The sequence below is a fragment of the Phocoena sinus genome, chromosome 19 (assembly GCF_008692025.1).
Source record: "Phocoena sinus isolate mPhoSin1 chromosome 19, mPhoSin1.pri, whole genome shotgun sequence".
NCBI lineage: Eukaryota > Metazoa > Chordata > Mammalia > Artiodactyla > Phocoenidae > Phocoena > Phocoena sinus.
In genome coordinates, this window is record NC_045781.1 from 17,298,756 (window position 1) to 17,313,685 (window position 14,930).

Genomic DNA, 14,930 nt, shown 5'->3' on the forward strand with positions numbered 1-14,930 from the left:
TTTTATTTTTCTAGTGCTAACTCTGAAATGTAGCCAGTAGAATAATTATGAGTTTATTATAGTCAATTTTTTATGCAGCATTTAGAACAACATGTTTTGTTGATTACTGCTACTGCCAGGTTGCTGGCGGCATTTATAATCCATTGTTTTATTGAAATTGATCTGCCAAGCGCCTACTGTGTTTGGTAAATAATAGAGCACTCTGTTATCCCAACATAAAATTCACAGCACTTCATCATAAGGTACAAAACCAAAATATAAGCATGGTGCAGAATTTTTCCTGAAGCTGAGCGTCGCCCAGAGCCATGACTGTTTTCCAGGTGCCCATCGGGTGGTACGCTCTGCGTCTCAGTTCCTTGATGTCGGGTGAAAATGCCCCAGAGATAGTTTAACATTTAGGAGTGGGGCTGTTTGGGGGCCGGAGCTGGTCCAGGACAGTCAGACTCTGCTGGAGAAAGTGAGGAGTAGATGCCGAGGGGGCAGCCAGCCCTTCCCATCCCTCTCCCTCTGGTCCCAGACGTGTGATGATGAACACAGAAGGTCCCCAGTTCAAGTCCCTGCCCTCCCCCTCCCTAGCTGAATGGCCACCCCTCTGAGCCTCAGTTTCTCCATCCATCGTTAGGGGAGAGACAGCACCCAGCTCTGAGGACTGGGATAGTGAGGGCAAAACGTTGAGTGTGGAGCCCGGCACAGGTGGCTCCTGGCAGGAGAGAGCTGCAACACGGCGACATCCCCAGAGCCAGCAGCGCACGTGTGCCCCTGAGGCCCGCCTTCCAGCAGCTGGTTCCAGGACGGAGACTGGAGGCGAGAGCCATCAGCAGAGCGTGTGCCGGGCCCAGTGTATTCAGACAGCTCTCTGGTCACGTGGTTGCCTGCTCTGTGTTTTCAGCCCCCAAACTGTCCTCGAGGCGCATGCCAGGTGGAGCATGTAGCCGGCCAGGGCCACCGTCTACTCCTCTGTCCTTCTGAAACCAGGCGCCTCCCGGGAGCTGGGCCGGGAAATCGGGGCCCCATAAGTTAGACGCGCTGGTTCTTACTCCACATCAGACGCGTCACCCGAGAGCTGAGAAGAGGACTTGGGGGACCACTCCTCGCACCACGCCAGCCCCCGCCATTTACCTCGGCTGGATGCTGGCCCGCTTGCTCTGCATGGATCCCGGCGTGGGGAACTGGACTTTGACGTGGCCTCAGGTCCCCACGTTCCTCCCCTCTTGGCTGGTTCAGAGGCACAAGGCCTCTTGTGGGGCCTCTCGGGGCTTTGCTGTTGCCTCTGAGAGCCCTTTCCTGCTGTGGCCCTCGGGGTTCACCATGAGCCCTTTCACCAAGTTGCTGTCCTAGAGAAGCCGTTAGCTGCTGTTTTCATTTTAAGGCAAAAGCAAGCAGACCTTCTAAAACAGGGTAACGAGAGTGCCGCGCGCTTCTAATTAATGCTCTTGCCGAGCTCACACGGGACGGTGTCGAACGTCATCGAAGGCCCTTCCTGGGTGGGGGCCCCAGGAGAACCCCTCACCACCAAATCAGTCCTGACCCTGTGCGCACAAGAGTGGCTGGGGTGGCGGTCCTCTGAGTCCTCACGCACTGCCCTCTCTTCCCAGAACCAGCCTGGGCTTTGGAAACCAGAGTCTCCAAAGGTGGGTAGAAGCGCCAAGGGCTGGTGCCCTGCCCGTGGGCCACCAGGGAGCGCCACTGTCCACGTTTAAGTCCCCAAGGAAGTAGTGCACCCAGAGTTGGATGCACTCTTGCACTAGACTCCCCACCTCCTCTGGGCCCAGCAGGCATACCCCAGGGGGCAGAGGTAGGGAGGGTCCAGGGTCTGCGTCCAGTGGGGTCTGATTTGGAAAACAGCTGGGACACCGCTTCTCACCTGCCACCTCCTCCCTCTCCCACCATCTGATCAGGTGGCGGAGGAGTGGTCCCTGGGGTAGCGTGCCCTGTGGCCCCTATCAGAACCTTCTAGCTGCCCCAGTCGAAGGATGCCCCGGCCTGGGTTGTCCAGCGGCAGACAGCAGGTGGCTGGTGGGTGGCGAGCCGGACCTCCCAGCACTGGCCAGAAGAGGGCAGCGTTGCCTCAGGACGTGCTTGCCGGGCTCATCTCTGCTGGCTGTGGTCTCTGTGTCCTGGGGCGTGGGAGGGGGGCGGCCAGCTCGGTTAGTGGGGGGGACAGACGCCTGTCCCAGCGCATCCCTCAGCAGCCAGCCTGTGTCATTTCCTCTCCTTCCCTGTAGTGGGACGAGGGACCCTTCTGTCTCCTTGCCCCGATGATGGTCAGCCTGAAGCCCCGGCTTTGCCCTGCTGACTGGCGGAGGGCTGACACAGCACTCCTGGACCGAAGCCCAGAGAAATAAGGGCTACTCATTTCCTCCCAGGGAGGCCCCGGAAGACACCCGAAGTGTCGCTGGCCTGAGGGTGGTGTGTGCCGCTGCTCCCCGAGTTGAGGTGGTGTCAGACACTGTCTGCAGGGCTGCCCGGGCTGCCCCGTCCTTTCCTGCCACAGAGGAGGAGCCAGGCCCACGATGGGGCGCGGCTGGGGCAGCTCTCTCCCCTCCTGGCCACCCTCCTCCTGCCACTGGCACCACTACCGGCCGGGTTCTCCCTGCCCTTCTCTTGAGTTAGTTCCCTGTTCGTCCCACAGGTTTGGTGTGGACTAGATGTTAGTTTAAACTGCTTGGGAAGCGTGGCCCCGACTCACCCCCTCCGTCACATGGTGCCCAGGACGACAGCCTGTGTCTCCGTCATTGACATCCCACCCCGACCCCTGCGGGCTGCGGGGTGCCCGCTGCTCACCCAGGGTCCCGGCAGCCCCCTTGGCATCTGAGGCAGGGATGGGACGATCCTGCCCACTCCTGGGGGCCACTTGGTCTGATGTCTTTCCGGCATCTGTGTGCTGCTGCCCACGGAGGGGCGAGTCATGCCTAGGGCTCCTCCCCAGCTGGCAGAGAGGCCACATTGAGGTGTCCCCAAGCCCCCGTTGTCCTGGTGCCTGAGGTGCCTGAGGCCTCGGTCAGCTTTAGGGAATGAGTGTCACCTCTAGGCCCAGCTTCCTGATGCCAGGTCCAGCCCAGACGCACCCCCACCCCGCCCGCACCCGCCTGGCTGTCTCCTCAGAGGACAACGCAGCTGTCACCAGGCAGCCCCCTCCTGAGGATTGGATGGTCTTAAGGACATGCCCCAGTCCTGGGGGCAAGAGAACACTCTCAGGAGGGCACAGGCCCTGGTCAGCCATCTGTCCAGACCAGTGGCCGTGGCCTTCAACCTGCCGTCCAGGTTGAAGCAGCCTTTACGTTATAACCCAGGACCAGGGGGACAGACATGCCTAGATGGTAACCAGGCACCCTCACCACGGGGTTTCTGTCCGTTCTGTGTTGTCTGTTTATGCTCCTTCCCTGTATCCCACACAGTTGATGTCACGACTCACAGTGTGAAAGCACCAGTCCAGACAGCCCGGGTGCTCGCAGATACCATGGGACACTACTTACCAAAAAGTGGAACGAAGCATGTGCTGTGCGCGTGACACCGACTCACTGCCTCCCCCGCGGAGGCCACTGCCCTGACGCCTAGCCCTCGCCCCGCTGTGCTGTGGCAGCAGCCAGCCCCGGGTGGGCGCCCGCTGTGTCCCAGAAATAGGTCAGACCGGTACCGAGTAATGTCCTTCCTGGGGACGCAGCCCTCACTGGTGCTCTGCTTCTCCCCATGTCATCTGTAGAAAGGTAACAACAGTTCCATCCGGACACAGGAGGCCCACAGCACGTGCCTGCTTTTGTCACCGTGTGTGCTGGGGATTGCTGGCTCTGGGGGTCCTGGAGCTGGTTGCCTCGGTGACTTCCCTGTCTGCCTGGGCCCCACAGGAACAGCTGTCCCGTGACTGGGTTGGGGAACAGGGATGCCCAGAAGGCAGTCTCTCTGGGGAGAGAGCAGCTTGGTGAGTCAGCCTGTGGTACGGAGGGAGCCTCCAGGGCTCCGAGTGGTGGCCTTTGCCCCGCGGGCCACACCTGGGGCTCGGCATTGCACCAGAGGTCTGGCTGGGAGCCAGTGGGTGGCCCTTGGGTCTTGTCTGGCCTGCGGCACATGAACGGGAAAGTGACCAGTACGCCTCCCTCTCTGTCTCATGCTGAGGTCTGGAGGGAAGCAGGAGTTTCCCGCAGCTCAGAAATCCCCCAGCCTGGTCTGGAACGCAGACTGAGGCAGTTGCAAGTTGGGGTCTGGAATGCTGTGACTGTGACGGATAGGTCATTGAGTTAGTGCATACACACACGCATGTATGCGCAATGCCTTATCGGGGGTGGGAGGTAGCTGAGAGCGAGGCGACGGCCCTGGAGCTTAAAGTGAAGCTGCAGCCTGTGTACACAGCGGCCCTCGTATAAACACTGCAGCATTTCCCCCAAACCCTCCCCAGGCCTCACGTCACTGGCCGAACCGTCTCGTAGGCCTTCTGCCTGCGGTGGAGCCAGGGGGACTGAGGAGGGCCTGGGTGGGCCAATGGTGGCAGGTAGCCCGGGCCTGAAGCTGCCCAGGAGGAGCCAGCGGAAGACAGAACCTCTCGTCTGAGCCAGAAATAGAACCAGATGAACACATGTGAGGATTGAGACGCCAGCATATTGCTCGGAGATGTGTAATATCTCCCCAGATGGCTTAGATTATCACACGCGTTCACTCGGCCAGAGATGGTAAGGTCCCCGGTGGGTGTCCCCAGGCAGCCGGGGAGGACAGATCCGGCGTTCTCGGTTGAGCCAAAGTATGAGCGAATTCTCCATCATCAGCGTGCATTCAGAGGACGGATGGAGTGGACACAGAGGAGATGATTTATAAAAGGCGATGGCTTTCATCCCTGGATTCCAGAATGGCTTAAAATCTGAATAACTTATACATGTAGGAACTCTGAGGGGGATTTAAAAAAAAAAAAAAAAAAGGCGAAAAAAGATAGGGAACTGAGAGCACAAAAATAGACGTCAGCCCCATGCCTGAGCGTCGCTGGGCAGGATGGAGCTGGCCAGCTGGGTGTACACTTCCTTCTCCAGAAAGCGGATGATTTTAAAACAAAAAAGACAGCTGAAGTTTTCTAGAACCTGAACAATAAAGCCAGACTGGCTGAGGAACTCCAGGCACCCACCTTCCCACATTTTTGTTTCTGAGAACTTGGTCAGGAGTCTCGTCTGTCCTGGGGAAGAGTCCTGTTTTCACTGCTCTGGGTGACTCCAGTGTTTGGCCTGCTCCTGTGGGCTTCCTGGCTTTTTAAATAGTTTAATTTCTGTTTTTGTTTGAGATCTGCACAGTCCGATAGAAATTTCTGCCGGGGGCGCTGCTACAGGTTGCCCTCTGATGTGGTGGCCCCCAGAAATCCATGTCCCCACGCCCCTGGCTCTGTCCTGTCTGCTGAGGCCATTCCTGGGCCTTCTGAATCAACAAACCACAGACGATTTTCCTTTGTTGCATCTGAGGAGCCCAAGTGAGAATGCTCTGCTCCCCGGGTGAAGCTAGGCCGTGGCCCCATGCGGTTCCACTCCCCAGGCCTGTCTGCATGCTGGCCCTGGCGGACGTGAACATGCAGCAGTGGTGGCGTCCGCGTTTTAAAAGTGGGGAAGCTGAGGCCCTGAAGGCTGAGGGCCAGAGCCAGGACAGGAGAGCCCATCCCTGGGCTCTGAACTGCTAACCATCGACTTGGGACTTTGCTGGACCAGTGTTCAGAGCCTCAGTTTCCCTGCAGTTTAGGGCTAAGATACGCCCCACCCTCCTGGCCAGCTGGGAAGGGGGCGGGAGGGGAGCGGGGATGTGCCCCGGGCAGGAGTAAGGCTGCAGACAGCCGTCAGCCCTAACACCCTGGTGCATCTGGAGCATCCTGGAGAGCAGATGCCTGGGCATGTCTGCTCAGGGCTTCTCGACATTTGGTCCTCGGTTCCCACACCGGGCCTGGGCGGGTCCCCTCAAGTGAGGCCCAAGTCCCCCTTCCGTTGGCCTGCCCCAGGCAGGGTCCCCCAGCGTCTGTGACTTTGACCCAACGCGAAGTCTCCCCTGCCATGCCAGTGGGGCTCTTCCCCCGCCCTCTGAGAATCACCTGAGTTGTTATCTGATGCTTTTTGCACTATTGACACTGTTTATGGTGTTTTGCAATCAGAAAAAGACAGGAGATTAAAAAGTGCCCGACTGGGGACTTTGGATTCCAGCAGGGCGTCTGCGGATCCCGAGCATTCGTGTTTTTCCTTTAGAAGTCTGTTTCTTGTGGTGTCCCCGGTGCTGCTGTCAGGCCGCGTGGCCCAACTCCTTGCTCCACTTGTAGGGCCAGTTGCTGGGGGTAGGGGTCCCCAGAGACAGGCACACAGGCAGCTTCTGGAATGTTGGTTGAGCCATCGTGTTTACCATTAGAATTTGGGTTTGGGTGAGAAGCCCTTGTCATGGAAGGCGTGGCTCTGCCCCCCACCCCCCACCCCGGGCTCAGACTTGCCAGGATTTGTGCGGCTGCAGACTGCCCCCCAAGGGGCAGAGCCAGGCACAGAGAGGACAGACCTCACCGCTTCTACCCCACCTGGTCCTGAAGACACCGCAGGGGTCCAGGCCTGAGACTGGACTGATGTCCCTCTGTCGGTTCTGTCACTGTCAGCATCCTGACTTGGCCCTGACCCCGTGTTGGGGTCAGGGGGCTGGTGGGTCCCTGCTCTGTGCCTGCAGTCGAGCAGCCTGCTGGGGTGGGACAGGATGTGGAGGCCGCTCAGTCTGGGCACCCCACTCCCCTCAGCGTGGGTGACCCAGTGGGAGCCAGGCTTGGACCCAGCAGCCCCTCACTTATTTTGTCTTATCTCACCGTGGAGGATGCGTAGGGCAGGATTCTCACCCGTCCTTGACCAGTAAAGGGTGTGAGCGCGTGGTCAGGCCGCAAGGGTGTGGGAGCGAGGCTCCCTCCTCTCCCTCCCAGCCCTGCTGCCCCGGGGCCCTGTCACGGGGTGTCCAGAGGGCAGGCTCAGCTGGCCCGTCCTCCTGACTCAGCAGCCTGCCTGCCTGTCCCAGCACCGTCCTGCCTCTGCTGGCTCGTGCTCCCAGCTCCGGCTTCTTCTTTCCTCCCCCTCTCTACTCCCACCTTCTGTGCCTCCTGGTCTCCACTCTGTCACCTGGAGATGCTGGGGGCCACATGGCCCCCGAGTCGGGGACTTGGCCAGCCGGGCCCTGGGAGAGCACACTGTCCCACCCCAGTGGGGAGAGGGCCACGCTTCTCTGGCCAAGGGGACCCCAGAGCTGGAGCAGAGCTGTCGGCTGGGTTTTCACTAGGACACTGGGGCCTGCAAGAAGCAGGCACTGCGGCTCAGCCCACGTCTTCTGTCAGGCGGGTGCACCTGTCCCAAGGACCCGTCCAGCTCCCATGAGCATTGCCTCGTGGCCTGCAGCTGTGCCCCATGCTGGGTGCCGGGTGGCCCTGGGAGGGTCTGTCAGAATGCCCTTGTGGAGGCCAGGTGGCAGGCGGGGGCCTGGGGACATCTCCGCCCCTCCCCCTCCCCACAGCGGGGCATCCAGAGGCCTGGCCAGCAGAGGCTGTGAGGGGAGGTGTGTGGGCAGCCCCAGTGCCCCCAGCCTTCCTGCTCTGGAGTTGGAGGTCTCCTGGGACGCCCCGTGGTTCCTTGGCCGCTCGTGTACCATGAGGAGACAGCAGGGTCGGAGGGCCCCAAGCTGCTGCCTGCACCGGCCACCTTGCAAGAAGGCTCAGGCTCAGCGGCCTTGGGCGCCGGGCGGGAGGGGAGCGTGGTTGGAGGGGACGGGTGCCCCTGAGTGTCCCCCTGGCCTCATGCCCCACTCCTCCTGCAGCGTTTTCGACATGGGCGGTGAGTATTACTGCTTCGCTTCGGACATCACGTGCTCCTTTCCCGCCAACGGCAAGTTCACCCTGGACCAGAAGGCCATCTATGAGGCGGTGCTGCGGAGCTGCCGGGCCGTCATGAGCGCCATGAAGCCAGGTGAGGGCAGGGGCGGGGCCTGCAGGGAGGACCACCTGGCGTGGGGATGCAGATGGCCAGGGGGCAGGGCACCTCGGAGAAGCAGGTCCCGCGCTCTGCGACCTGCATCTGTCGCCCCCTCTCGTGCTCAGCCAGCAAGGCTCCAGACGCTGGCGGGTCCCCAGCGTCCTTCCTGGGAAAGGGGTCTGACCACCAAGCAGGGACAGAGCTGGGGATCGGGGAGCTCATCCCAAGGTCACCCCGCATCCCATCCGACCTCCACCTGCACATCTTCCTTGCCACACTGGCCACTGGGATGTCAGCATGTCCTCTGCCCTGTCCCAAAGCAGAGTCTGTTCCAGAGAGGGCTTGGCAGCTTGGACACCGGCCTCTGGTTGCACGTGGAGCACCCTCGTTCGCGGCTGCCGGCTGCGGCTGGGTTGGCGGGAGCTGAATGTCTCTCCGGTATTGGGGGAATGGTGAGAGGAGGTTGCGGGGCCATCTGAGCACCTGGCGTGACAGGGCTTGAGGGCTGGGCTCTGAGTTCGTGCGGAAATCGGGCACTGTGGCAGTCGGATTTGTATCCCTCCGTGGAGCTTTTTTTTTTTACAAAGAGAAAAAGAAGAAAAGATCCTGAGCCCCCAGACTGTAAGGCCCCAGTGTGTGGCCCCTTTTGGGCCCAGAATCTGATGGCTCGGTTCTTGGCCTCCGCGGCCCCGTGGCCAGTTATTGCGGGCCAGGTGCTGATCGTGAGGGGTCCTCTGCAGCTGCCCCCTTCAGGGGAGGCAAATTGTCAGCAGGGCTTTGTGGATGCCCCCATCCAGCACTGGGGCCCACCACAGGCCAGGGAGCCCTGGAGAGGTGATGGGCCCGCACCCTGTGTCCAGAGGGAACAGAGCTTGGTGACCAGATGAGTCCAAGGATGAGGAACTCACATACGCCCCAGAAAGGAGACAAGGAAGGAAACCTCAAAGCTAAGCTCCTGCCGGGCGACAGTGTCGACGAGACTTGCCTGGTTTGGCGGCTGGGAAAGAAAACAGCATCTTGTGCTATAACTGTGTTTAAAAAGCAGCAGCGGGCTTCCCTGGTGGCACAAGTGGTTGAGAGTCCGCCTGCCGATGCAGGGGACACGGGTTCATGCCCTGGTCCGGGAGGATCCCACATGCCGCGGAGCGGCTGGGCCCGTGAGCCATGGCCGCTGAGCCTGCGCGTCCGGAGCCTATGCTCCGCTACGGGAGAGGCCACAACAGTGCGAGGCCCGCGTACCGCAAAAAAAAAAAAAAAAAAAAAAAAAAACCACGTATAAAAAAAAAGAAAGCAGCTCCCTCTAGGTAGGAATTAATACGGACACCTCCAGGACAAACCGTTGCATGAAGACACAAAAGTGCAGGAGGGGGTGGCCAGGGGACCCCCTTTTGTGAAAAACAGGACGGCGAGAACGTGGATCCACGTGTGCTTGGAAATCCACAGAAGAGGTGCAGGAAGGGAACCAGACAGACAGGGTGGGGCGTGGGGAGAAGGGAGAGTGTTCACCAGGAGACTTTTTACACTTTTTGACCTTTAAACCTCAGAATGTGTGACCTGTGACCTGTAAAACCCGGCCTGTGTGGGACAGTCACCCCGAGTGAGGTAAATCTCCTCCTCCTCCTCCCTTGACCCCCTCGCTTTACCCCAGGGAGAGAAGGAATAGACGGTTCTGCTCCGCTTTGAACATCGGTCGTTTAAGTGATAAGCCTTCCAGATGTAGCAAGAGGTTTGGGCCAGTGAGAGTGGAGGCGCCTGGCCCCCGAGGTGGACGCTCCTCTGGGTGAGCCCCGTGACCCCTGTGCACCCACGCCCCATGGCGGGCCCCTCTGGGAGCGTGGCGTGGGCCTGCGTGGACCCGAGCCTGGCACCGGGCCGCGGTACGGCAGGATGGAGGGCTGCTGCCCCACCCCACGCTGGAGACAACGGGGTGGGCAGCGCGAGGCCAAGGCCTATGGCGGTGGTGGTGGGGGAAGGTTGGCGGGATGTCGGGCAGGTAGGGATTTGGAGGAACAGTGTCTCCCCTGGGGCTCTTCGCTCACCTTGGAGCTCCGGGCTTCATGTCCCTAGCACTGCTTAGCCCCGTCCCTGTGCTGAGACGGGTGGCGGCCAAGGCCTGGCTGACCCCACCCACCCACAGGAAAACCTGCTGCGGCCTGGGCAGGACCTGAGTGGCGCCTCCCTAGCTGGTGTCCCGGCCAGCTCAGTCGGCCAACCAAGCAGTGCCAACTCTGCCCAGAAGGTGGCCGGGCCCACAGGCAGGTCCCCGGGGCACCACATTGAACTAAAAGGGCCTGGTGTGTGGCCCTGGCACCGAGGTCCCGTGGGGCTTCCTGGCCATGTCACTTCAGGGGCAGTTAGTTATAAGGCTTCAGGCCCGGCCAGGCTGGGCTCAGCTGAGCTGGTCCCTGCAGACGGAGGCAGGCCTCCCCCGGTGCACAGTGGGGCTTCGAAGTTCCCTTGTTGCGGGGTTGAAGCAGAGCCCCTGCAGAGCTCCCCCAGCCCACACCCCGTGCTTCAGGGTTGTGACACACAGTTCCCCAGGGGCCACATGCGGTACGGGCCGGGAGGGATGGGGGTCCTGCCCACAGAGCTGCTCTCACGTCGGGGCAGGTCGCCTCCCCACGGGCAGCTCAGAGGCCGTGGCCAGGTCAGCCCTGTGCCCTATCCTAGCGGAAATGCCCCTGGTTTGTGGGTTTGGCTCCTGGGCCAAGACAAACACCCGCTGAGACTGCGTGACTGCTTCCTGAGCCTTCCAGGGAAGAGTAAATAAAGGCGGCCAGGGTCACAGCAAGATGCCCAGAGGAGAGGCAGGGACCAGCGCTCGGAGCATACCAGATCCTGGCCTACTGCCCCGGGACTGAGGAAAGCAGGCCTGGGGTCAGAGGGGGAGCGTCCCTCACTGCCACTCAGAGACAGCCAGGGAAGGAGGGCTGAGCTCACTCAGGGGGCCGCACGAGGTGGCAGGGGCAGGCCAGGCAGCTGCCACACCTGGGAGAACGCCACCCTCATCTGCCCCGCGGGAGGGGATGCAGCGGCCACGTGCCGGCTTCTGGCCGGGTGCAGTCGAAGCTCTCCAAGGCTTCCGTGTCCGCCCCGCCAAGCCCCGTCTCCGCGGACACCCAGGAGCTTGCCGATGGGACCACCCCCGCCTCCGCCCCGGCCCGCATGAGGGGAGGAGGCACTGTGGGGAAGCCTGGGGCCAGAGCCAGTGTCTGAGCTGGCCGCAGGTGCAGGGCGGGGCAGTTCTGCAGACTCCTGGGGTCAGGGTACCTTTGCCTGCTCTGCCTCGCTCCCTGGGGGTGGCAGGGGCTGCAGCAGCAGGACTCCCCGCAGGCCTCGCCTTAGACATGGTGCGGAACGCAGGGCTCTGGCAGACAGAGGTGCTGGGAGACCGCGCCGTCCAGATCGTGAGCGCCCTCTGGCAGAAGCCAAGACAGGGAGGGCTGTGTTTGGTGAGGGCCCTGTGTCCCCACTCTGGCCTGAGAGGCTCCCTTGCTGGCCGAAGGGCAGTGGGTGAGTCCCCGCCCTCCCTGGCTTCTCCGCCAGGGAGGGCGGGGAGGGACCACGTGGAGACCACGTGAGGCAGCCGCGCTTAGCTCGGCATCGAGGCGCCTGCAGCCTGGGCACGTGCTGCCCCTGTCCTTCTGCAGGGTGAGTGGGTCCCCAGAGGTCCTGGCAGCAGGCAGGGCTGTGTGGTGGGGTGGACTGGAAGCCCTCAGCCCTGCGCCAGTGCGGCCTGCCAGACGGTTCCCTGCAGCCCGTGGGGGCCTGCCCTGGGACCCTGGCCCTGAGCCTGCCCTCCTGCACCCCCAGGGCCTGGCGCGCTATCATCCCCCGAGGGCCATTGTCTTCAAATGAAGTGAGCTCTTTGTCTGGATGGGGCTGTGAGGATGTAGCTCAAGGGGCCCTCTGCTGCCTTCCCAGCTCGGCTCAGGGCCTTAGAGCCCCCAGGGCTGTCACGCTCTGGGCAGGAGGCCTCAAGCCTGTGATGGATGCTGCCGAGGCCCCGAGGAGCCGGCCCAGGCAGCAGGCCCAGCAGGCTCCCGGCCCAGCAGGGGAAGGTGTGGTCTGAGGGGGGCCAGGTGGGCACAGAAGACCAGCCAGTGACTTGGGGCTGCTCTGGCTACACAGTGGGGCCTGGGCACTGGGACTCTGGTCCCTCTGAGCCAAAAGGCAGGTGATGTAGCACAAACCCAGATGCTGCCCTGCCACCCTGGGGTCTGAGTGCACAGAGGAGCGGCGTGGGGGCACACCTGAATCCTGGGCCCATGAGGTCACAGCACTGGCTGCAAGAGAGCCACGAGGGAGGCAGGGGCTCCCCGTCAGGCCAAAGGGTGACCAGCCTCGGAGCAGGGCATAGGCCCCGCCTTCTCAGGGTTCAGAGGCCACGACCTGCCATGGCTGCGCCCGTGTGCTTAGCTCTGGCAGCGCGGGAAGGGGCAGTCAGAGAGGGCTTCCTGGAGAAAGCCTCAACACAAAGGCCCATAGGAGGAATGGGAGTGAGACTGGGAAGGCGAGGACCCTGGAGGGGGGTGGTCCCAGCTGAGGGAACAGCAGGTGGAAGGCACGGGGGCACCAGTACTCAGGAGTGGGTGAGGGATGAGGCTGGAGCGGGAAGCCGGGCCGAGGAGCTCGGGGCTCTGTCCTCAGTGAGCGGGGGCGGGGCGGGGGGGGGGGCTGGCATGGTCTGTTCCGTGTTCCAACTCTCCTGGTGTCCCGGCCTTGTGCAGGATGCAGCGGGGGTGAGGCATTGCGAGGACTGGGGAGGAACCAGGCAGGGGTCCAGGAGAGGTGGGGGCCCACAGAGGCACCGGGTTCAGGAGATGTTTCGGGAAGACGGGACGAGACTTGGTGCTTGCTGGAGGTGGGAGGGTGGGCAGGGCAGATGGTGCCCAGTCTCTGCAGTGTGATCCCCAGTGTGGCATCCCCAGTAGGAGCAGGCTTGGGGGACTGCCGATGCCCCTGGCCGGCGTGTGGGCTCAGAGGTGCCTGCGGGCTGCAGAGGCTGAGGAACCCGGGCGTCGGGGCGTTAGGTGGGCAGGGAGGCCCTCTGGCCTGTGCCCACCCCTCCAGCCTAGCCCTAGGACAGTAACCTCCACACACTTCAGGGGCCCCTGCCCTGGCCGTGGGTGTCGTAACCACCATCCGGGCCAGACGCTGGGGCCAAGTTGCTGGAGGTTTAATCACTGTCACAACCCTAACCACACGCAGGCAGAAACTCCCACTCCCAGCCAAGAGAGCTGTGTGCAAGGCCTTCCCCAAGGGCACGCAGGCAGGGAAGACGAGAGGCGCCGTGCGGACCGCTGGGGCCTGCACGTCCGGCCCCCACAAGGGGCCACGAGGACAGGAGGAGAGCCGAGCTGCCAGCACGGAGCTTGATTTATACCTGGTTCCCACCCTCTGCTGCGGCTGGGCCGAGACCGCAGCCCCGCCGTGGAAGTTAGCCAGGTTTGAAGTCAGACTGCTTCCCGGGCCTCTCTCTTGGCCACCGGAAAAGGCCCTGCCCAAGAGAGATGGAGCTGCCTGGGGGCTGGGGCATCGGCCCTTCCTCAGTCCCAGGGGCCAGGCTGAGTGACAGGAGCCGAGTTCGCTGGGCTGTTTGGGGGCTCTTTAGGCCCAGAGCCCCAGGCGGGAGCAGACCTTAGAAAAGAGTGTGCTACACGCTCGGCCCTGAACCGGCACCCGCTCCGCCAGGCTCTGGTGTGCCCGGGGGAGGCGGCCACCCTTCTGGTGGAGAGACCCTAGAAGCAAGGAAGCACCCCTGCCGGACAGGAACAAGGTGCACGGAGAGGAGAGGAGTAGCCGGGACAGCAGAGAGAGAACGACGGCGGGGGTGGGGTGGAGGGTGTCACCCCAGGAGGGGCTGACGTTTCCGCTGAGACCTCGAGGATGAGGAGTCACAGGCCAGCCGGGTCTGGAAAGGGTCTGACGTGCAGAGACCTCAGTGTGCTTCTGGAACACAGGTGGCCTGACCCGAGGAGGTCGAGGTGGGTGGGTCGGTCTTAGGAAAAGAGCGGCGGCCGAGGCTGGGGCAGGCTTGGCTTGTGCCCCAGGAACGCAGCGAACTGTCACGTGTCCAAGCCAGGGTCTGGCTGGCCACAGGTGGCTAATGACAGTTTGGGGGGGTTAGTGAGCTGGTCCCCCAGTAGGTGCCAGAGCCTCTACAGCCGGCTTTCTGGGGCCAGCGTTGTGGCCCTTTTTGACAAAGGAGGCGTCTGAGGCTCACGGAGGTGAAGGCTTGGCCAGGTCACACGGCAGGTGAGCGGCCAAGGTGGGACCCGGTTACCCAGGTCTCCATTTCAGGATGCCAGACCATCAGAGAAAAGCCCCCCGTGCCGGCTCCACCCTCAGGGGTGCAGACCTGGCCCCCCACGCTGACATGGTTATAGCCAGACTCCAGACCCCAGGATGCCACCCCCATGTGGCGGGCCCCGGGCAGGTGGAACGGGGCCGGACTCAGGAGCTGGATTCCAAGGAGGCTGAGCCTCAGGACAAGACTGGGCATCCTCCACCCTTGGCCTCCCTGCAGCTTGGGCCGGGGGCTGGCCACTCTCCTGTGAACTGGCCAGGCGGCAGCACTACCTGCTCAGAGCCTGGAGCCTGGGGATCCGGGATGTTGGATCAGCCCTGGGCCTCCAGCCAGCCCAAGACCCCAGCCGTGGGCCCACTGTCTCTGGCAGGAAAGGGGCCCCCACGTGGGGGACTGGTGCCCAGCAAGAGCATCTGAGAGGGGAGGGTATGTGTCCCAGGGTGGGCTCTCACCTCCTTTTACCCCTTGGGCCCATCGTCTGCCCTCTGCCAGCCAGAGGTTCAGACCCTGGTGGCCTAACCCTCACCAGCGCAGGGTCCAACAAGGCCTCTCAGGGTGTGGGGTCCCAGTGCTCCCGTGATCGTCAGGGCATGGCTGGGAGGCCCCTCGGGAGCCAGGGTTACTCCCCACATGGAGGGGGCCGCAGGGACCGGCACTGGCCAGCCTCTCTGGGTGCCGGT

General features: G+C 62.5%; 1 protein-coding gene across 1 annotated transcript in view; it reads left to right on the forward strand.

Annotated features, from left to right (window-relative positions):
- PEPD (peptidase D) overlaps nt 1–14,930 on the forward strand; it is a 115,145-nt gene that overhangs the window by 94,534 nt on the left and 5,681 nt on the right. The window contains exon 13 of the mRNA XM_032614806.1: nt 7,786–7,934. Within this exon, the coding sequence (XP_032470697.1) occupies nt 7,786–7,934 (149 nt within the window). The remainder of the gene's footprint in view (nt 1–7,785; nt 7,935–14,930) is intronic.